Below are 23,342 nucleotides of genomic sequence, written 5' to 3'. Positions count from 1 at the left end.
AAAAAGTAGAGGACCCAGCACCGATCCTTGTAGCACTCCACTGGTCACAGGTCTCCAGTCTCAAAAACAACCCTCCACCACCACCCTCTGTCTTCTACCTTTGAGTCAGTTCTGTATCCAAATGGCTAGTTCTCCCTGTATTCCATGAGACCTAACCTTGCTAATCAGTCTCCCATGGGGAACCTTGTCGAACGCCTTACTGAAGTCCATATAGATCTCATCTACTGCTCTGCCCTCATCAATCCTCTTTGTTACTTCTTCAAAAAACTCAATCAAGTTTGTAAGATAGCAAATTTAGAATTTAAAAAAAGGCACTGATGAGAGTTTAAGCAGAAATAAACCAATCATATCAATGTTGTAAGATGTTAGAAAGATGGAAATTGTTAGTGATGGTACAGACTTTTAGTTGGAAGCTCATTTTAGAGCTTATTCAGCACCAAGGTTACAACCAGCTTGATTTAGTTTCAGACACTTGCTAGGGAGAGGGATGGAGGGGTGGCATGAGAATGGAGTTTGTGACTGGAACAGCAAACAGGCATCGTTCTGCCTATTGGTTAATTGGAACACAATGTCAGAGTCAAATATATCAAATGCTGGAGACAGATTGAGGAAAATGGGCTGTGATAGTTTACATTTGTCACAGAAAATGAGGACATCAAGGGTGACCTTAGTAAGAATTGTTTAGAATATTAAGTGGGAGAGGAAACTGATTGGAGGAATTCAAAAGAAGTGAGTGCAGGTATGGGAGCTGATAACATATTCAAGGACTGGGATGAAGGAGACGAGGTAAGATTATAGTTTGTCAGAACAAAGGGGCTATGAGAGGGTTCTTTTGAGGAGAGGGGAGAAGATTTGAAGGAGGGAGGAATGGTTTGGAGCCTTTCTTTTCATTTTCTCATGGGATGGGGGTAGTACTGGCTGGTCAACCTTTATTGCACATTAGTAATTGCCCTGGAGAAAATGCTAGTGAGCTGCTTCCTGAACGACTGCAGTTCATTTGGCATTGGCACATCCACAAGGCTGTGAGGAAAGGAGTTCCAGCATTTTTATCCAGTGACTCTGAACGCATAGTGATGCATTTCCCATTCAGGATGATGTGTGACTAGGAGGGGAACTTGGAGATGATGGTGTTCCCCATGTACCTGCTGCCCTTGTCCTTTCAGTTGGTAGAGGTTGTGGGTTTCGAAGCTGCTGTCCAAGGAGCTGTGGAAAATTGCTGGATTACACCTTGTGGCCTGTTCATACTGCTGCTATTGAGCAGTGGTGGAGAGAGTGGATGGCCACCAATGGTGGATAGGATGCCACTCATCTGAGCTACTTTGTCCTGGATAGTCTCAGGTTTTCAGTATGCTAGAGATGCTCTCCTCCAGGCTAGTGGAGAATATCCCATCACACTGCTGACTTGTGCCTTCTAGATGGTGGGCCAGGCTTTGGAGACTTAGATGGTGAGTTACTAGCTGCAGGATTCCTAGCCTCTGACCTGCTCTTGTAGCTGCATCATTTATATGGCTAGTCCAGTTCAGTTTCTGGTCAATGATCACCACCTAGGATGTTGATGGTGTGGTATTCAGTAATGATAATGATATTGAAAGTCACAGAACAATGGTTAGATTATCTTGTTGGAGCTCACTGTTGTTTGGGATATCTGTGGCACAAATATTACTTGCCACTAAGTCTGGATGTTGTCCAGCTCATGCTGATTTGGACAGAAACTTCTTCAGTTCTGAGGAGTACCCAATGGTGCTGAATCATCAGTGAACTACCCCACCTTGACCTCATGATGGATGTCATTGGTGAAGCAGCTGAAGATGTTTGGGCCTAGGACACTGCCCTGACTAACTTGAGATGTCCTGGAGCGGAGATGACTGACTTCCAACACCACAACATTTTCATTTTTACTGGGTACGACTCCAACCAGTGGAGGGTTTCCCCCTGATGTCCATGGATTTCAGTTTTGTTTTTTTTTATGTTTTAACTCCACTGCCTAGAGGAGTGGTTGGTTCTGGAGCAAAAGTCTTCAGCCAGAATTTGTCAGAGCCCATAACCTTTACAGTATCCAGTGCCTTCTGCCATTCCTTGGCATTACGTGGAGTGAATTGAATTGGCCGGATACTGGTATCTGTGATGATGGAGACCTCTGGAGGAGGCCGTGATGAAGTATTCGCTTCTGGCTGTAGATGGATGTAAATTCTACAGCCTTGACTGTTGCATTGATGTATCGAGCTTCCCCTATCATTGAGAATGGCCATTGTGGAGCCGTCTCCCATTTTTAGCTGTTCAATTGTTCACCATCATTCATGCCTAGATATTGCAGGGCTGGAAAGCTTCAGTGTGTGGTGAGGTCACTCCACCTCATCTAATGCCCACTGCTTCTGCTGTAGAATGCAAGCACTTGTGTGCTGAAGCTTCACCAGGTTGACATCTCATTTTTAGATAAGACTAGTGCTGCTTCTGGCTTGCCCTCCTGCATTCCTCATTGAACTGGGGCTAATCCTCTGGCTCAATGGGAATGGTTGAGTGGGGGATATACCAGATGAGAATTGTAGTTGAAATTGATGGGCCCACAGCATGCCATGGATGCCCAGTTTTGAAATATTAGATCTCTTCAAAGTGTGCTGGTGGTAATGCCACCCAGCACAATGGAGGGTATCCTCAATGTGAAAACAGGATTTTGTCTGCACAAGTCTGCGTGGTGGTCACTCCTATTGATACAATCACGAATTGATACATCTGCGAAAGGTAAATTGACGAGGATGAGATCAAGTAGATTTTGGAGCTTGTGAAGGTACTATTTAATGAAGAAGTTTTTGTGGTATCTAAGGCCAACACTCCTTTTGCAACCAAGGCTGCCAAAATGTATTTAAAAACTGGCATCTGCCAACAATATAGAAAATTGCTCAAGCATATTCAGTCCATTAAAAACAGGACAAATCTCAACTCAGTAGATTACCAATAGTTAACTCTCAATCATTGGAAAAGTGATGGTAAGTGTCATCCGCAATGTAAGCAAGCAGCATTAATTTATGAGTAACCTGCCCACCAATGCTCATATTGTGTTCTGTCTGGGTCATTCAATTCCAAACCTCATTACAGTCTTGGCAGAAACATGAATTCCAAAAGTGAAGCAATGGCATCAAGGCATCATTTGACTGAGTGTGGCATCAAGATGCCCAAACAAAACTGAAGCCAATGGGAATCATGGGTAAATCTCTCCACTGGAGGGAGTCATATCTGGTACAAAGTAAGATGGGCCTGTTTGTCACAGGCCAATCATTTCCAATCAGTGACATCATTGCAGGAATTCCTCATAATATCCAAGGACTAACCACATGCAGCTACATCATCAATCCTTCCACCATAAGGTCAGGGGTGGGGATGTTAACCGATGATTGCACAACTTTCAATAACATTCACAAATCCTCAGGAACAGTGTGTGTGCCGACATACTGCAAGACTGAGCTGGACAATGTTCAGGCTTGAGCTGATAAATGGTACATAAAAATTCATTCCACACAAGGTAATAACCATTTCCAAGCAAGAGAGAATCTGACCACTTCTCCTTACTATTCAATGACATTAATAACACAGAATCCCTCTTGATGGTGACCACTATCCAGAAATATTCCTGTACGAGTGACGTAACAATCATAGCTACAACAGCAGGTCAGAGGCTGGGAATTCTGTGACAATTCTGGGATTGCTGTCATTTCCTGGCTTCCCAAAGTCTAAATGCAATTCAAGGCAAAGCAGCCGAATTGATTACTTGATCCTATCCTCTGCATTAAACATTCAACCAGCACACAGCAGTACCTATGTGTAACATTTCAAAATGCAATGCAGCAACTTACCAAGATTCCCTTGACGAGGGTGGAACTTTTATCACCTAAAAGACTAAGGACAGTGGATGCATAGGAATACCTCCATGTTTCCCTCCAACAATAATTAAAGGCAAAAGTGTTTAAGTGGTACTCAGATTATAAAAGGTACTATGTAATTGTAAAATTTTTCTGTATACATCTGCATTACTAGAACAAGAAATTAATGGGATATACATACAATTAATTGAATCTTGCCAAGAAAGTGTCCTAAATTTGACCAAGATTACAATTTTTACTGCAATATATTCAACCTAGTTATAAAACAAAGAGCTGTGGTTGCTGGAAGTCTGAAACAAAACCAGAAATTGCTGAAACTTCGAGAAGGATCTTGAAAATTTAACTCTGCTTTCTCACCACAGATGCTACCAGACCTACTGAGCATATCCAGCAATTTTTGTTTTTGTTTTATTTAATATAGTTCTTCGTTCTCAGTATTTTATATAAGACCATTATTACCTTCAGTCAATATAGAGTCAGAGTCATAAAGATGTACAGCATGGAAACAAACTCTTCAATCTAACTCGTCCATGCCGACCAAATATCCTAAAATTAATCTAGTCCCATTTGCCAGCACCTGGCCATATCCCTCTTAAACCCTTCCTATTCATTTACCCATCCAGATGCCTCTTAAATGTTGTAATTGTACCAGCCTCCACCACTTCCTCTGGCAGCTCATTCCATACACGCACCACTCTGCATCAAAAAGTTGCCCCTTACGTCCCTTTTAAATCTTTCTCCTTTCACTCTATACCTATGCCCTCTCGTTTGAATATGACAGTGGATGGGAACCAAATTGTTCTTCTGGACACCTTATCTAGAATTCAAAAAGAACAGATGAAAATTGAAAGAGATGTTTGGTCCCTCCAAAGCAGCAGTCTGTCACTCACCTTGTTTTCTTCTTTGCCTGGTTCATTTAATTCATTTACTTTGTCAGCACTTTTGGGACTTTCCAAGAACTCATAGGTCACAAAGTAATTGTTATTGACAACTGGAAATTCTGGATGATCCAGAGGGTCGATGGGGTTGGGAATACCTGTAACTTTTCCAATTTCTATTGTTACCTTGGTTTCAGGAGCAATAAAATCTGAAGTAAGACACACAACAGTTGGAAAAAAAATTGAAATAAAATGCATTTTCCCAGTTTAAAGACTGAACTCACTATACCTTACATTATTGTAAAAACCACAAATTAAAACAAATGGTTGAATGAATTAGAGACGTAAAACTGAATAATTCTCAGGTGACTGAGGTATCATTGGGGGAGCACTTTGGGGCCAGCGACCCTAATAGCACATGAAGGAATAAATGTAGATTAATTTTTCTAATGCAACTACATTTGGATTTGATCCAAATGCTATAACAAAAATATCAATTTGTTTCATTTCTTCAGATGAAAATTGAACTGTTGAGCATTTCAAATACTTGCATATGCAGTACATTTATATACAGTAGCAGCATAAAAATAATTAACGTGTCAGGATGTAATCTGGAAGTTTCTGTCTCTCATATTTTTCTTTTAGCCTTGAGTTTTATTTAATCTGTGATACTTCATGTAACTAACCTTGAAATGAATATGTGCTCTGATACTGATTTAACAGGTTTGTTATGTGCAATAAATGAGCTTCTCCTTTCTAGTCAGGGCAGGCAGGGACAAAGCAGAGAACAAGGTAGGACTGATAAATTAAACTGCATTTATTTCAATGTAAGAGGCCTAACAGGGAAGGCAGATGAACCCTGGGCATGGTTAGGAACATGGGACTGGGATATCATAGCAATTACAGAAATGTGGCTCAGGGATGGAAAGGACTGGCAGCTTAATGTCCAAGGATACAAATGCTACGCAAAGGACAGAAAGTGAGGCAAGAGAGGAGGGGGAGTGGCATTTTTGACAAGGGATAGCATTACAGCTGTACTGAGGGAAGATATTTCCAGAAATACATCCAGGGAAGTTATTTGGGTGGAACTGAGGAATAAGAAAGGAATAACGACCTTATTAGAATTGTATTATAGATCCCCTAATAGTCAGAGGGAAATTGAGAAACAAATTTGTAAGAAGATCTCAGTTATCTGTAAGAATAATAGGGTGGTTATGGTAGGGGATTTTAACGTTCCAAACATAAACTGGGGCTGCCATAGTGTTAAGGGTTCAGATGGAGAGGAATTTGTTAAGTGTGTACAAGAAACGTTTCTGGTTCGGTATGTGGATGTACCTACTAGAGAAGGTGCAAAACGTGACCTACTCTTGGGAAATAATGCAGGGCAGGTGACTGAGGTGTCAGTGGGGGAGCACTTTGGAGCCAGCGACCATAATTTTATTAGTTTTAAAATAGTGATGGAAAAGGATAGACCAGATCTAAAAGTTGAAGTTCTAAATTAGAGACAGGCCAATTTTGAAGATATTAGGCAAGAAATTTCAAAAGCTGATTGGGGCAGATGTTAGCAGGTAAAGGGATGGCTGGAAAATGGGAAGCCTTCAGAAATGGGATAACGAGAGTCCAGAGAAAGTATATTCCTGTTAGGGACAGGTGAGGTGCCGGAAGATGGAGGTTGGCTAATGTGGTGCCACTCTTTAAGAAAGGTGATAAGGACAAGCCAGGGTACTATAGATAGTGAGCTTGACGTCGGTGGTGGGCAAGTTGTTGGAGGGAATCCTGAGGGACACAATGTACGTGTATTTGGAAAGGCAAGGACTGATTAGGGATAGTCAACATGGCTTTGTGTGTGGAAAATCATGTCTCACAAACTTGATTGAGTTTTTTGAAGAAGTAACAAAGAGGAATGATGAGGGCAGAGCGGTGGACGTGATGTATATGGACTTTTGTAAAGCATTTGACAAGGTTCTCCATGGGAGACTGATTAGCAAAGTTAGATCTCATGGAATACAGGGAGAACTAACCATTTGGATACAGAACTGGCTCAAAGGTAGAAGACAGAGGGTGATGGTGGAGAGTTGTTTTTCAGACTGGAGGCCTGTGACAGTGGAGTGCCACAAGGATCGGTGCGGGGTCCACTACTTTTCGTCATTTGTATAAAGGATTTGGATGTCCGTGCAAGAGGTCTAGTTAGTAAGTTTGCAGATGACACCAAAATTGGAGGTGTAGTGGACAGTGAAGAGGGTTACCTCAGATTACAATAGGGTCTTGATCAGATGGGCCAATGGGCTGAGAAGTGGCAGATAGAGTTTAATTTAAATAAATGTGAGATGCTGCATTTTGGGAAAGCAAATCTCAGCAGAACTTATATACTTAACAGTAAGGGCCTAGGGAGTGTTGCTGAATAAAGAGACCTCAGAGTGCAGGTTCCTGGCTTCTTGAAAGTGAAGTTGCAGGTAGATAGGGTGGTGAAGAAAGCATTTGGTATGATTTCCTTTATTGGTCAGAGTATTGAGTACAGGAGTTGGGTGGTCATGTTGCAGCTGCACAGGACATTGGTTAGGCCACTGTTGGAATATTGTGTGCAATTCTGGTCTCTTTCCTATTGGAAGGATGTTGTGAAACTTGAAACAGTTCAGAAAAAATTTACAAGGATGATACAAGGTTTGAGCTATAGGGAGAGGCTGAACAGGCTGGAGCTGTTTTCCCTGGGGCATCGGAGGCTGAGAGGTGATTTTATAGAGGTTTATAAAATCATGAGGGGCATGGATAGCATAAATAGACAAAGTCTTTTCCCTTGTGCTTAAAAGGGAGTCATAACTAGAGGGCATAGGTTTAGGGTGAGAGGGGAAAGATATTAAAGAGACCTAAGGGGCAATGCAGAGGGTGGTATGTGTATGGAATGAGCTGCCAGAGGAAGTGGTGGAGGCTGGTACAGTTGCAACATTTAAAAGGCATCTGGTATATGAATAGGAAGGGCTTGGAGGGATGTGGGCCGGGTGCTGTCAGATGGGACTAGATTGGGTTGGGATAGTTGGTCAGCATGGACGAGTTGGACTGAAGGATCTGTTTCTGTGCTGTGCATCTCTATGACTCTATGACTCTCTCCTGTGGACAGTTGCTGAATAGACCTTTTAAGCCTCATTGTGATATAAATGTGTGCCCTACCTCATCTGTGCAGATCCTTGGGCAGAATTTTCTCGAGTTACTTCCTGCAGGAATGGCTTTATTGAGTCATGGCACTAGCAGGTACCATGAACAATCAGGGAAGCTGGCGGTTGGGACCATCCTTTGGATTTGTAAATAAAGGCTCCATTTAAAGGAACTCTGACAGGTATCTGAATAACTGCAGGAATTCTTGCTGAGATGAACTAGCAAATGTCCAGGCAAAATAAGACCCTCCTTCCTCCGCCATCTCTTACCATTCCAAGTTCTTGATCTTGACCCTGAACTTTGCCAGCCTCACAAATCAGACTTGGCTGAAATGATTGTGGGCTTTAAGCAGCAGCAGTGTGGTCACCAGTATTTGACTCAGTGCCCATTAAGAATCAATGACCTCATTATGTCAAGCAAGGTGAATGGTCTCCCCATCTGTCTTGCTTGTTCCTTTCTCTCCAGCATCCTTCTTAAATCTAATCACGGAATTCAATGCTCACACCCAACTGCAATCTATTGCTCCTTTGCACCCATTCCTCATAGTTCTCCTTCTCAATGTTTCCTATCTATTCTCCATGCTCATTCCACCTCTCTTGCGCACAACTCTCTGCCTTTCACACTGAAAGTGAAGATAGCCAACAACTTCAGGGAGAAGCAGATAAACAGAGTTAGAGCTGCAGCCACTGACTCATTAGATGATAAGAAATAGGAACAGGTGTAGGCCATTCAGCCCCTCGTGCCTGCTCCGCCGTTCAATAGGATCATTTACCACACCCACTTCACTGCCAACATCACCCTTGAATCCCCTACTAATCAAAGTCTATCTATCTCAGTCTTAAATATACATAAGGACTCTGTCCCCACAGCTCTCTGTGGCAATGAGTTCCAAACACTCACAACCCCCTGAGAGAATAAATTCCTCTTCATCTCAGTCTTAAATTGAGACTCCTTTAATCTGAGATGATGCCCTCTGTGCTAGACTCTCCCATGAAGGGAAACATTCTTTCAGCTTTTGCCTTGTCAAACCCCGTAAGAATCCTATATTTTTCGAAGAGGTCACGTCCCATTCTTCTAAACTCCAGTGAGTAGAGTTCCAACTTGTTTAGTCTTTGCTCATAATAAAATCCCTCCATATCAGGGCTCATCCTAGTAAACCTTCTCTGAACTGCCTCCAAATAAATTATATCTTTCTCTAAATAAGGAGATCAAACTGCTCACAGTACTCCAGACGTACAGTTGCAGTAAGACTTCCCAATTCCTGTACTTCAATCCCTTAAACAAGGGATTCCATTAGCTTTCCTGACTACTTGGTGCACTGTGCTAGCTTTCTGTGTTTCATGTACAAGTATCCCATGTCCCTTTGTGTTACAGCTTTGTGCAGTTTTTCTCTATTTAAATAATCTTCCGTTTCTTTGTGCTCCCTTCCAAATGAACAGCTTCACATTTTCCTACTTAATACACCAATTTGCCAACTTTTTGTCTATTTACTTAACCTATCAATAGCTTTGTAAATTGTTGGTACCCCTTTCACAACCTGCTTTTTCACCGACTTTTGTGTTGTCTGCAAGCTTGGCTACAGAACATTCACTTCCTTCCTCCAAGTCATTAATGTATTGTAAACAGTTGTGGTCCCAACAGTGATCCTGGTGAAAACCCATCGGTCACAGATCACCAACTTTTATCCCCACTCGCTGTTTCCTACCAATAGACCAAGTCCCTGTTCTTGCCAGTATACTACCTCAAACACTGTGGGTTCTTATTTTATGATTTAACATTTTGAGAGGTACCTTGTCGAATACCTTCTGGAAGTCCGAATACAACACATCTGCTGGCTCCCCTCAACCCACTCTGGTAGAGATTTCTTTGAAAACCTCTAACAAATTAGTTAGACACAATTTCCCTTTCATAAATCCATGCTAACTCTGCTTGATTAAATAACATTTTTTCAAATGTGCTGTTATTGCATCCTCAATAATTGATTCCAATACTAATCCAACAATAGATGTTAGGCTAATTGGCCTAGAGTTACCCACTTTTTGCCTCCCTCTCTCTTGAATAGGGGGCGTCACATTAGCAGTTTTCCAATCCTTTGATACTTTTCCAAATTAAATGATTTTTGGAAAATTACAATCAAGGTTTCATATACTTAAAATGCTTACCTTGATGTGAAGCAATACCCTTAAAATGATGTCTTTCATCAAGGGATATCAAAACGTCATCTAGAGAAACAAGATTCTGCAGAATGTCTATTGTAAAACCCCGGTAATATGGAAAAAGAGCCAATGGATTTCCAAGGAGAATAAAGTTCTTCAGGTTTGGCAGGGAAGAGAGAGAAGCTACAATATCCCGCAGATTGACAAAGTCATTGAAACTCAAGTCAAGGGATATTAAATTAGGCCTATTTTACAAAAAGATGAAGAAAGTATTAGTACTGAAAAATGCTGAAAGCATCCAGATCCTCTTAACAAATGTTAAAATATATAAAATATCGAGGAACACACTGAAATAACTCAACAGAGGCCGGTATCCCAAGACCAAGCCACCCTTTATTTCCATGTGAAGAGTTCTTGACACTAATCCAGCTCCCTCAGAGCCAGCTCTTAGAGTGAACAGAACCTCAGATACTCCTGTTCTTATCTGTCAGCCAAGACTCCCTGATTGGACCAGATTAACAGTCCCAATCAGGGAACTCATATTAGATTAGATTCCCTACAGCGTGGAAACAGGCCCTTCGGCCCAACCAGTCTGCTGATCCTCTGAAGAGTAACCCGCCCAGACCCATTTCCTTCTGACTAATGCACCTAACACCATGGGCAATTTAGCATGGCCAATTCACCTGACCTGCATATCTTTGGACTGTGGGAGGAAACCGGAGCACTCGGAGGAAACCCACGCAGACACAGGGAGAACGTGCAAACTCCACACAGTCGCCTGAGGCTGGAATTGAACCTGGGACCCAGGTGCTGTGAGGCAGCAGTGCTAACCACTGTGCCACTGTGCCACCCCTTCTATGAGGTCCACCGGGCTGACCTCATTACAATTACCACACACATTAAATAATCCGACACAAATCTTACAGACGAAATCTGAAACTTTTTTACTGAGTTTGCATTTATTTTCTGTGGTTGGATTCAGACAGATCATTCTGGCCCCTTTTCCCACACTGCTCTCATGTTCTGGTGCTTCCTCTTCTTTCCCAAATGCTGTAGTTGCACTGCCCTCCCACTAGTATTCTCCCTCGCAGGCCAGCTCTACAACCACTCACTGTGCTTAACTGGAAAGTGAAATTGGAGGTGGCCTGGTAACTGGATGGCTCCTGCAAGAATGTCCTGGAGGGAGCCCTGCTAATACAAGGGGGCCACAAATGGTCCTGACCCGTGAAAATGCCAAGAAGATTTTTCACCCATGTCAACAATTTGCAGAGTCTCAGACCATTAAGTGCTTCACTCCAGCTGCCCACAAAGATCTGTTGTATATGGCCCCTGATCTCTCCACACAGCTCTTCAGAAGGCCATTGAATGGATGGCAACCCAATATAAGCTGTTCCTGTCATATGTAAAGAGTAGTACATTCCATCTCCTTATATTACAAATCAAGCAGAACTAGACTTAGTATATTTACCAGAACATGCTTGAGAGATATCTGCTGTCAGAGGGCAGTGAAAGCTTGTTGTATGACAGCCCAAGGTATTGCAACATTGGTGGTGGACTGGAGCTCAGTTGTTGCAAAGAGGAAATCTCATTGGAGCAGAGCTCAAGAATCTTAAACAGGGCAAAAGAACAAAGACTGTATTCCAAACGTGGCACTCGCTGATGTTAAACTTCATTTTCCACAAATAGAGCAAAATAATTGTTCATAAAGCTATTGCTCACAAAAAGTAAAAACAGCACTCATACAAAATTAGTATTATAAGAGAGAATGTGTGAATGTTCCACTCTTCAGTTTTACCTCTAGCTTTCTCGGAAGATTTGCTGAGTTTAACGAGGTGATTTTATTGACACTTAATATAAGTTCTTCCAGATTCTGAAATTTCAACATTTGCTTGTCAACCTCACAGATCTACAGAAGAAAAATAAAAGCATGATGTACAATTGTTTATTCATTGTAATTAGTGTTGAATTGGGGAGGCTGCGTTACTCTTGCTAATTATTTGCATACTTATATTTAGAAGTCTGACAACTTTGCGGCCGCAACCAAGCTTGCTATTAGCTGCTCAAATAAAAGCAAATTACAGTAGAACCTCAATTATCCAAAAGAGATGGACGGGGAGCATTTTGCCCGAATAATTGATCATTTGGTTAATCGATTTGATTGTAAACAAGCAGTAATTTATGAGCGCTGGTTTTTGAACATTTCATGGTTATCTGGCAATGCACTCCGTTATGCTGTTTAACCGATAACTGAACGCTGAGTTGCCTAAAACTAATGGCATTTTTACAGGACCTTGAGATCTCGTTCAGATAATCTGAAATTCCGATAATTGATGTTCAGATAATTGAGGCTGTACTGTACTTTGGATGCTGGAGATCTGAAATAAAAACAGAAAGTGCAGGAAAGATTCAGCAGATCTGCCGGAATCGGTGCAGTTTCTCTGGAGCTGTGATGACAATGAAAGATTAGTTCATTCCATTTTGAGCTATTTATTAAAGTAAAATAAGCAGATATTCCCAGTGCCCACATAAACAGAACAAAATAACTTGCTCACCTGCTTATTAACAAGTCTTAAGGATTGTAAATAGGAACAAAGGAAGCGCTCATTAATGAGAGATGGTGAAGTGATTGCCAGTTCCTTTAGATGTTGGGTCTCTGGGGTCACATTTTCTGTTTTCCACGGTGATTGCTCACACGTCAGGTACTCTTTCAAGGCCTCAGGCTCTTCCTCATTTACATCTTTGCCCTTTGTCTTTTCCTTCTCTCCATGACCCTTCAGTAATTTGAAACTTTTATCCTTCTTTGTTGAATGCCTTGAACTGTTCTACAAATGAAATCCAGTAAAGATTTGTAACATGGTATTCCTTATGTTGATCTTGATATTGTTACAGTAAATGTTTAGGATGTTACATATATGTAAGAGCTTGGAGCTGACTTTGTACATGCATTAAAAATTTGATGAATTTTTTAGAGAATTAATAAATAAATATAATCTTGGCCAGCAGTATGATTACAAGCTCTTGAAACATTCCCTTCTCTGCTACAACACGGATCTTCTAACATAGATTTGGTACTGAATCTTCCTGTAGACTGGGCAAGATCTGACCTGCACACTTTCACAACTCAAACTGCACACTCAACCCACTTGTGACTTCACATGCCATTTTTCACACCAGGGTTGTCAGTGGGTCACAGTGGAGTGTGTAAGGAGGTCGGGTTCAGAGGCAAGCTGGTTAGAAAGCCAACCTCTGCCCTTCCACCAGTGTTTAAAGGCCACCTAAACCTCATCCCTCAATTACCTTGCCCATTCACAACTCCCTTCCGTTCAAATTGTCCTCCATACATTCTCTATGCCTCCTTGGATTCCCTATGCTATTTCTATGCCTCCATCATAAAACTCTGTCATGCTGCCTCTATGGTGCTCATGTATCCTCCATGTCCTCTCAGGTTACCTATGACACTTCTATTCCCTCAGGTATCTTCAATACTAACTCATACAGTATGAAGATATACAGTCTTCAGAATCATTGCACTAACAGTAGAAAATGCTTTGCATTCCCTGAGAAAGAAAATGAACCTCTTATTATCTAACAAAAATCTGTGTATCATTGAAAGTAAGGTCTAAGAAAGTAAGCCATAGGAGAAACATTTATATTTCATCTAATTCTGAAAGCTTTTTGTATTAACAGGTCATAAACCACCTATAAGACACTATACCAGTTCTTCTAACTTTTTGAAATTGTCACTCACACTCAGATATGTGATGCAGCTGCTCACTAAACAAGGTTAGGTTGTCTTTGGGTTTTATTTTAGTTCAGAAGGTCATAAAAATAGGTTTCGGAAAGTCTGACTTGGATGGGTTTCAGGACCAATTTCTTTACAGCTAACAGATACTGCCTCAGACAGAAGGCTTTCAAGTTTACAAACCTTATATAATGAAAGGGGAGTGCCCAGTTCTCCTAGCTCACTTCTCTCTGGTTTGTTTTTTTTTGTAGCAGTTGTGTGAAAAACTGCTGGAATTCATAAGCAAACTCAGGCAGGTCCTCTCTTTGGGTCTTCAATCCTGTAAGAACTTGTGTTTGATTTTACCTTTTGTGCCAAAGGATGTTTTGGGGATTGTTACAAGTATTTTGGAACAGCATCATTAAGTGGGATGGTCTGTTAGGTTTCCAGATAGGAGAAGTTATTTGGTATTCTGTTTTCTGTTCCTTGTGTTTCATTCAGTAATCTTGTCAATAAATTCTGTTGTGTTTAACACTAAGTGGTTTGACCAGCTGATTCTCTTTTGGAATACCCACTTTACACTTGCTAAAAACAACGAGCAAAGCTAGGATCTGGGCTACCTTCTTGAAAGGTTTTGAGGGGTCTGGCCTGGTCCATAACAGATGAATGAAACGCCTGCTGCGTTGAGATCTTTGAAGCACTGTGCAGCACTAATGCTGACCACTTATGTCTCAGTAATAAGACTGCTCGCTGCAGAGGAAAGAATTAATGCCTGATTCGATTTCAAAACAGAATATCTGTCAATCGATGACAAAGTTAGCTAGATTTTTCAAATGTCAAAGCTGAGCTTATTTTCTTATCAGTTAGAGCCATTTACATCACAGTTGAAAAGAAGACAGCACTGGCTGCTTTGGTATTTTGATAATACTTTCATTGGGAAAGCATTGTAGTGCATGTGAAAACATACAGTAGGCTGGTCAAAGTAAGAGCCAAATTAATTTTAATGGGCAAATCCTTATGATGAGTCACTGTATTAAAAGTATATCTAGGTTGCAATACATGGGGAAGGTAGTGGTATTATCACTGGCTTTGTTATCCAAACATCCAGACTATGATCTGTGGTTCAAATCTAGCCAACAGCAGGTGATGGAATCTGAACTCACTACAAATCTGGAATTGAAAGTGATTCCATCTGGTTTACAAATGTCTTTTAGGGAAGGAAAGCTACTTGTCTTACCTGAGCTAGCTTACACGTGACACCAGATAACAGCAATGGGATTTAGGTGCAAATGCAAAAAAAAGTTTCAAAAAGTAAATTGAACCATGCAGATGTCTTGGCATTGATTAAGGCACTGAGAACGAGAATGACAAACCTCAGGCCTCTGGATCCTGCAATGTCCTCCTTACAAACATATGGGGCTAGTACCAAAATTGTTTCACAGACTAGTCAATCAATAGCCTGACATAAACATACGCATGGAATTATATCTTACAGACAATGTCCTAGACACCACCATCACCAGCTCTGGATATGCCCTGTCCCACCAACCTGACGGACCCACAGAGATGGTGACAGTGATATATAGTCAGGAGGAAATTGTTAACTTGGAAATATATCACTGTCCCTTCATGTCACTGGGTCAAAATCCTGGAATTCCCTCTAATAACATTGTGGATTAACCTACACTAAATGGATTTCAGCGGTTCAGGAAGACATTCACCACCACCTTCACAAGGGCAAGTAGGGACGAGCAATAAATGCTGGTCCAACCATCTATGCCCAAAAGTCCCTTAATGATTTTTATAAAATCGGCGTAATAATATTGGCATTTGAAGATATGAAAATATTATTATACTTATTTTTAGAATGTCCCAGATTCTAGACTAGACTTCTGTTTCCTTCATGAATTCTCAAACCTAATGTGCTTTGAATGGGCTTCCAAAATCCCTGCACCATCGATGTAAACGGTTTTCATTCCCCATATACATTGGGACTCAACATCATGAGGGTAAGTGTACTTTTTACACACTAGGGACTCCCAAACGTGAAAAAGGACAGAGCGACATGGCACAGGGTCATGAATGCAGAGGTGGATTAGATTTAGTCAAAACAAACTTAAGTGCTGGCCATCTGTGCACTTCAGCCTGCCTCTGGAGGTTCCATCTCCACACCTCTGCATTTCACACTTTGATCTTTTGTTATCTTACACCTGGCATTGTTGCAGTTTAAAAATACACACGTTTTATTTTCTGTGATTAGGATAAAACTAAAGCACCTACACAATGAAATTGTGCCGAGAATAATCTAATTGTACTTGAACAATTTTTCAGCTTAGTTTTAAAATATTTTGATTAGAATAGATTGGTTATTCCTTACCCAACTCCCAGTACCACAGGGAAAGTCATTCAAACACAGTGACTGAATCTGTTGCTGGAAAGCTTTGAAAGCTGTAACAGTGTTCATTTCTAAACCTTCAAGAAGCTGATTTCCTGGGTGTTAATGTCAAACAATGACCATTTGATCTCAAGTGTAGAGCTCCAGATATGGTAGATATAGATACAGCATGTGGATATACACAGTTCAGCAAGAATAAATCTGTAATTAAAAGAATTGCTTTTCCAAATATGCCCGTGTGCCATATTGTTTGTGAATGAGGTTTAGTAACAAATCATTCACTCAGCTTGATATTGCAGTTGCTAAGGGGTACACTCTCAGTTGCCAAGCAACAACAATAGCTGCAGTTTTAAGAAAGAAGAGTATCATTGTCATTTTAAGAGACAATGGTTCTTTCCCATGTCCTAGACTGCAATGACATCTTTGATGGTCTGTGTATGTATGTGAATAGCTTTGATTCAATAACTTCAATAAAACAAAATAAACTTCTGTTTATAATACCAAGGATAGATTGTTCATGAAAAATCTATATTTAATTGTTGAAATGATCTGGATTATTATAATAATATTATAATAATTATTATAATAATAGGCCAGGGCATTTCTATTTCATTAACATTGCTTTATATTCATTCAGTTCACAAAAGAATCTATAAATGTTAATTCAACTCAAACCCTTTCAGTTACTATTGAGGGGCAACTAATCAGCAATGAAATAAACTAGTGCCAGCAAAAAGTAAACATTTTACATATTTTTTTAAACATTAGAATTATTGAATAGCATTCAAAATAAGTTCCAACACCATTCCTACTGTAGTGGAACCATTGAGGTTTACATAGTATAAAGGTGGCCATTCAACCCATCTTCTGAATGCCAATTCTTTACTCAAGCAATTAAGGTAAATCTTACTCCTTCTCAGCTTTTATCCAATTTTCCCTTGCAATTTTCTACCAGCTTTTCTCCTCATATTGACAACTTGTCATCCCTCATAACTAATTCTCAAGGTAGAGGGAATAGTTCTTTTTTCATTCACCACATCAAGTTCTTCACAATTTTAAGTATGTTTGTTAAATTGTTTCTGAACCTTCAATGCTGCAGTGGAGATTGTTCCAGTGCCTCAAATTCCTTCTCATTCCTCAAGTTTCTCACCCATAGTGTAATCTTGACGAATCTGGTCCATTCATTTCCTATGGCTTTAATGTCATTTTATGAGTCACCTAAAACTGGACACAGTACTAGACGGAGAGAAAGTGAAGACTGCAGATGCTGGAGATCAGAGTTGAGAATGTGGCGCTGGAAAAGTACAGCAGGTCAAGCAGCATCTGAGGAGCAGGAGAATCGATGTTTCAGGCATAAGCCCTTCATCAGGAAAGAGGTGTTCCTGACGAAAGGTTTATGCCTGAAACGTTGACTCTCCTCCTCAGGTGCTGCCTGACCTACTGTGCTTTTCCAGCGCCACACTCTCGACATAGTTCTAAACGGGGCCTAACCAAGGCCGTATGTAAATTCAGCAAAGGTTTCATTCTTGCACTTAGAATTCAAAGCCCTTGTGTCCTGTTTTATGACTTTATTTGCCTACATACATTTTTAGTCAATTTGAACTCTTGCGTCTTTCTTTTCTTTCAATGCTCCAACATTGAGTGTATGTACCCACTGCTTTTCTTCTCTCCCAAGGTTAATAATTTCACATTTATCCATTTGAAATTGTATTGGCCATCAATTAGTTTATTCTGTTAATCTTTATATAAACCTTAAGTTATCTTGAGCTTTTTTTTATGAAACCTTAAGTTATCTCGAGAATGTGGCTTAAAAGAAGTTCTGGGATTTACAAATTAATGAATCGAAACCTGCAAACTATTCTAAAAGTTGAAAGACTTAACAGCAAACTAGGTTTGTTCAATATATCATTTCAGTTGCATGACAGTGTAACCTTTTGCTATAAATTCTGTGTTTTATGGTCCTGCTCCACAGCTACCTGATGAAGGAGCAGCACACCAAAAGCTAGTGCTTCCAAACAAATCTGTTGGACTATAACCTGGTGTTGTTTGATTTTTAACTTTGTCCACTCCAGTCCAACACCGGCTCCTCCACATCATATCACCAGGAAGATAGTCCTCCATATTATTTGCCAAACCCCCTTCTTCTGTGTGATTGGCAAAGTTTGAGATTGTGTTCTTTGTAACCACGGCCAAGTCTTCTATCTATTTACTGATGACATGTATCGTCACAGTGCAGACACATGGACTGTGCCGCGTTCAATTGTTTCACCAGTTAGATTAAAACCTATTTAACTCTCTGAACAGTCTATACACATATGGAAGACCTGAACCTTATTCAGACTGAGCTGATTAGTGTCAAGTAACTACCGCACACGGAGGTGTCAGGCAATGACCATCCTCAGCACTTTATTGTGTCTAAATACCTCCCTTGACATTCAACAGCATTGCCATCAGTGAATTTCCCAGCATCAACATCCTGGTCAGAAAAGTCACTGGACCAGTCAAATCAGACAGGTCAAAGCCTACAAAGTGTATGGCAAGTAACTCACTTCCTAATACTTTTCCAGCACTTAAAAAGTACAAGTCAGGGCTACGATGGATTACTCTCCATTTGACTAAGTGGATGTAATGTCAACACCACTCAAAAAGGTCAACACCATCCAGGACATGCAATTCATTTGAATAACACCATATCAATCACCTTCATCATTCATTCTCTATACCACTGACACACAGTGGCAGCAGTGTATACCAACTACAAGGTGTAGTGCTGTAACTCACTAAAAGTTTCTCATTAGTACCTTCAAAACCCACACATTCTACTACCTAGAAGAACTAGCATAACCACCTGTGAGTTTCTGTCCATTTCACACCACTTCCTGATTTGGAACTATATCAATATTTGTCCTCTGGCCTCAGGTCAAAATTCTTAAACTCTCCACCTTCATCAAATCGACAGAAACAGTTTAATGAGCTGACCAGCAATTAATCCAGAGCAGATAACATGAACAAATTTTAAATAACGTTTTCCCTGGCAACCTCAAAATTGCTGTTGCAGTCCCCATTCCTAAATAAAAGTCTACAGGTTTTGAATAATATCAATTAACACAAATATTTTGATAATCACAGGGTCACATCTTATCTGAAGCTTTAACACCCCTGAAAACCCAGGTATTAAAATGAACACAAATAGCTAGGGAGGCAGAGTTAAAATCATGACTATGCAACAATTGGAAAATGTGAAGACTATTTATTACCAAACAGGATAGTGTTTGGATGTAGGTTTGCTTCCTGGGCTGGAAGGCTTGTTTTCAGATGTTTCATCACCATACTAGGTAACATCTTCAGTGGGCCTCCGGATGAAGCACTGGTGGTGTAGTCCACTTTCTATTTACATGTTTGGGTTTCCTTGCATTGGTGATGTTGTTTCCTCTGGTGATGTCAGTTCCTATGGTGGTGTAATTTCCTGTTCTTTTTTTGGGGAGTGGTAAATGGGATCCAAGTCAATGTGTTTGTTGATAAGCTTCCGCTTGAAATATCATGCTTCTAGAAATTCTCGTGCATGTCTCTGTTTGGCTTGTCTGAGGATAGATGTGTTGACCGAGTTGAAATGGTGTCCTTCCTCATCCATATGTAAGAATACTAGTGACAGTGGGTCATGTCTTTTTGTGGCTAGTTTTCCACCTATTTGTCCAATATAATGTTTGTTACAGTTCTTGCAAGGTATTTCATAAAAATTAGTTTTGTTTGTTGTCTGTATAGGGTCTTTCAAGTTCATTAGCTGCTGTTCTAGTGTGTTGGTGGGTTTGTGGACTACCATGATGTCAAGGGTCTGCATAGTCTGGCTGTCATTTCCAACATGTCTTTAATGTAGGGGAGAGTGGCGAGGGTTTCTGGGTGTGTTCTGTTTGCTAGTTTGGGTTTGTTGCTGAGAAATCGGCAGACTGTTTTCATTGGGTACCCATTCTTTTTGAATACACTGTATTGGTGATTTTTCCTCTGCCCTGTGTAGTTCCTCTGTGCTGCAGTGTGTGGTGGCTCATTGAAATAATGTTCTGATGCAGCTTTGTTTGTGGGTGTTGGGATAATTGCTTCTGCAGTTCAGTATTTGGTCCGTATGTGTTGTTTTCCTGTAGACGCTGGCTTGAAGTTCCACATTGGCTGTTTGCTCTACTGCAACACCTTAGAATGGCAGTTTGTTGTTGATTTCCTCCTCTTTAGTGAATTTTATGACAGTAAGAGTATTATTGATGGTCTTGAAGGTTTCCTCTAATTTGTTTCATTTAGTGATGACAAAGGTGTCATCCACATAGTGGACCCAAAGTTTGGGTTGGATGGTTGGCAGAGCTGTTTGTTCGAGTCTTTGCATTACTGCCTCTGCTAAGAACCCTGATATTGGAGCTCCCATGAGTGTTCTATTGGTTTGTCTGTAGGTTTTGTTGTTGAAGGTGAAATGGGTGGTAAGGCATAGGTCCACTACCTTGAAAATATTGTCCTTGTTGATCAGGTTGGTGGTGTTTGGTGTATGTGTCATTGGTTCTTCTAATAGTGCAGTCAGTGTTTCCTTGGCCAGGTTGATGTTGATGGATGTGAACAGAGCTGTTACATCAAAGGAGACCATTATTTCATCCTCTTCTATCTTAGTGTCATTGATGGGTCTTCAGGAATTTTTGGGTAGAGTAGATGGAGTGGTGTGAGTCTTCTCCTAAGTTTTTTAGTCTTTGGTGTAGCCCTTGGCCAATCTGTAAGTTGGTGTTCCAGGTAGCAAGACTATGGGTCTGAGGGGGGCTCCTGGTTTGTGAATTTTGGGTAATCCATAGAAATGTGGTGTGTTGGATCTGTCTGGTTTCATTTTTTGGAAGTCGGTCTTATTTATTTCTCAAGATTTATGAAGAACTTTGAGTTGGGCTGTGTTTCGGTTCTCTAGTTGTGCGGTTGAGTCTATCACCACTTGTTGGTAAGTGTTGGTATCTGCAAGTAATGTGTTCACTTTCTCAATATAGTCTTTTGATTTAAAATGACTGTCAAGCGTCCTTTGTCTGCAGGTAGGATAACAATGTTTTTATCTTTTTTTAGTCTTTCTAGTGCTTTCCTTTCTTGTGTATTGAGTGTGTTTCCTTCTTTTTCCTGCCTAATGTTGGTATGACTGTGTGTCTGATGGTTTGCTGGGTTTCTTCTGTGAGTTGGTTGTCTTTCAGTGTTGTTTCTAATGCTGCTAAGAAATCTTTCTTGTCCGCATCCTGCAAGTTGTAATTTAAGCCTCTTAACAAGGCAGCTTTTTCAATGTCTGTTAAGGGTTGGTCAAATAAGTTTTTCATCCACACTTCTGTGTTGTCAGTGTTGTTATTTTGTCTAGTTTGTCTAGTTTTTTTCTGCAGGTCCAGTTTTTTTCATTTTCTGTGTTTGTAGCTGTCTAATATCTACGGCTTGTTGTACTGTGTCTGTCCTTTCATGGTCTGTTGCATTAGTGAGTAAAGATTTTTGGTGCAAAATTTCCTGGTTGTATTTACGGAGTGTGTTGTGGGCATCATTACTAATTTCTCTAAGCATTCTGCGGCCGTTTTGCTCTGCTATTCTTTTAGCTAGTGGGGTGTTAAGGGGAGGTTTGTATTTAAGACATTTAGGTAGAACATATTTCCTCAGGCATTTGTGCAGGAAGTCCAGCTGCTCACGGGTGGTGCTCTGCCGGATGGCATTGGTTTCCCATTTTTGGGCCAGTTTTAGTGCATTTTAGGTATTGGCAATTTTTGAGAAGATTTGTAGGTCAGGTTGAGGTTCTGGATGTAGGTTTGCTCACTGAGCTGGAAGGCTCATTTTCAATCATTTTGTCACCATACTAAGTAACATCTTCAGTGAGCCTCCGGATGAAGCACTGGTGGTGTAGCCCACTTTCTATTTATGTGTTTGAGTTTGCTTGGGTTGGTGATGTCATTTCCTCTGGTGGTGTCAATTCCTGTTCTTTTTTTTGGGAGTGGTAAATGGGATCCAAGTCAATGTGTTTGTTGATAGACATCCGGTGGGAATGCTTTGCTTCTAGGAATTCTCCTGCGTGTGTCTGTTTGGCTTGTCCGAGGTTGGGTATGTTGTCCCAGTCAAAGTGGTGTCTTTCCTCATCTTATGTAAAGGTACTAATGAGAGTGGGTCATGTCTTTTCGTGGCTATGTCTTGTTGTCTGCCTAGGGTCTTTAGAGTCTTTAAAGACCCTAAATAGACAACAAGCAAAATTAATGTCATTTGCAAAATACCTTGCAAGAACTGTAACAAACACTACATTGGACAAACAGGCAAAAAACCAGCTACCAGGATACATGAACATCAACTAGCCACAAAACAACATGACCCACTCTCACTAGTATCCTTACATACGGATGAGGAAGGACAACACATTAATCCTCAGACAAGCCAAACAGAGACACGCAGGACAATTCCTAGAAGCATAGCATTCCAACCAGAACTTTATCAACAAACAAATTAACTTGGATCCCATTTACCAGCCCCTGAGAAAAAGAACAGGAAATGACACCACCAGAGGAAATGACATCACCAACCCAAGGAAACCCAAACACATACATAGAAAGTGGGCTACACCACCAGTGCTTCATCTGGAGGCTTACTGAAGATGTTACCTAGTATGATGACGATACATCTGAAAACAAGCCTTCCAGTTCAGTGAGCAAACCTACATCCAGAACCTCAACCTGAGCTACAAATCTTCTCAAGACTCACTAGGACAGTGTGTGACTGTCAATCAAACAGCCATTTTTCCATTTCCAATACATTTTCATTAATAAATATAATGTTTCAAAGAAAATGACAAATCAAATATTTAAATGCGCCTATCGTTGCTCATTTTAATGTACTGGAGATTATTCTCCTGTCTGGGAGGATTTTCAATAAATAACTCTCGAGACTAGTGCCAGTGTGGACTGGGTTGAAAGGAATGTTATTCTGGATCAGTGGTGCTGGAAGAGCACAGCAATTCAGGCAGCATCCGAGGACAGGCAAAATCGACGTTTCGGGCAAAAGCCCTTCATCAGGAATAAAGGCAGAGAGCCTGAAGCGTGCAGAGATAAGCTAGAGGAGGGTGGGGGTGGGAGAGAGTGATAGAGTACAATAGGTCAGTGGGGAAGGAGATGAAGGTGATAGGTCAGGGAGGAGAGGGGGGAG

General features: G+C 40.7%; 1 protein-coding gene across 1 annotated transcript in view; it reads right to left on the bottom strand.

Annotated features, from left to right (window-relative positions):
* Positions 1-23,342, bottom strand: part of LOC122562469 (leucine-rich repeat-containing protein 43-like) — a 46,403-nt gene that overhangs the window by 17,048 nt on the left and 6,013 nt on the right. The window contains exons 2-5 of the mRNA XM_043715309.1: positions 12,612-12,881; positions 11,855-11,965; positions 11,528-11,667; positions 10,066-10,304 (exon numbers count right to left, since the gene is read on the bottom strand). Of these exons, the coding sequence (XP_043571244.1) occupies positions 10,066-10,304; positions 11,528-11,667; positions 11,855-11,965; positions 12,612-12,881 (760 nt within the window). The remainder of the gene's footprint in view (positions 1-10,065; positions 10,305-11,527; positions 11,668-11,854; positions 11,966-12,611; positions 12,882-23,342) is intronic.

The sequence above is a fragment of the Chiloscyllium plagiosum genome, chromosome 25 (assembly GCF_004010195.1).
Source record: "Chiloscyllium plagiosum isolate BGI_BamShark_2017 chromosome 25, ASM401019v2, whole genome shotgun sequence".
NCBI lineage: Eukaryota > Metazoa > Chordata > Chondrichthyes > Orectolobiformes > Hemiscylliidae > Chiloscyllium > Chiloscyllium plagiosum.
Note: the sequence above shows the minus strand (reverse complement) of the source record. Positions and strands in the feature narration are given on the sequence as shown.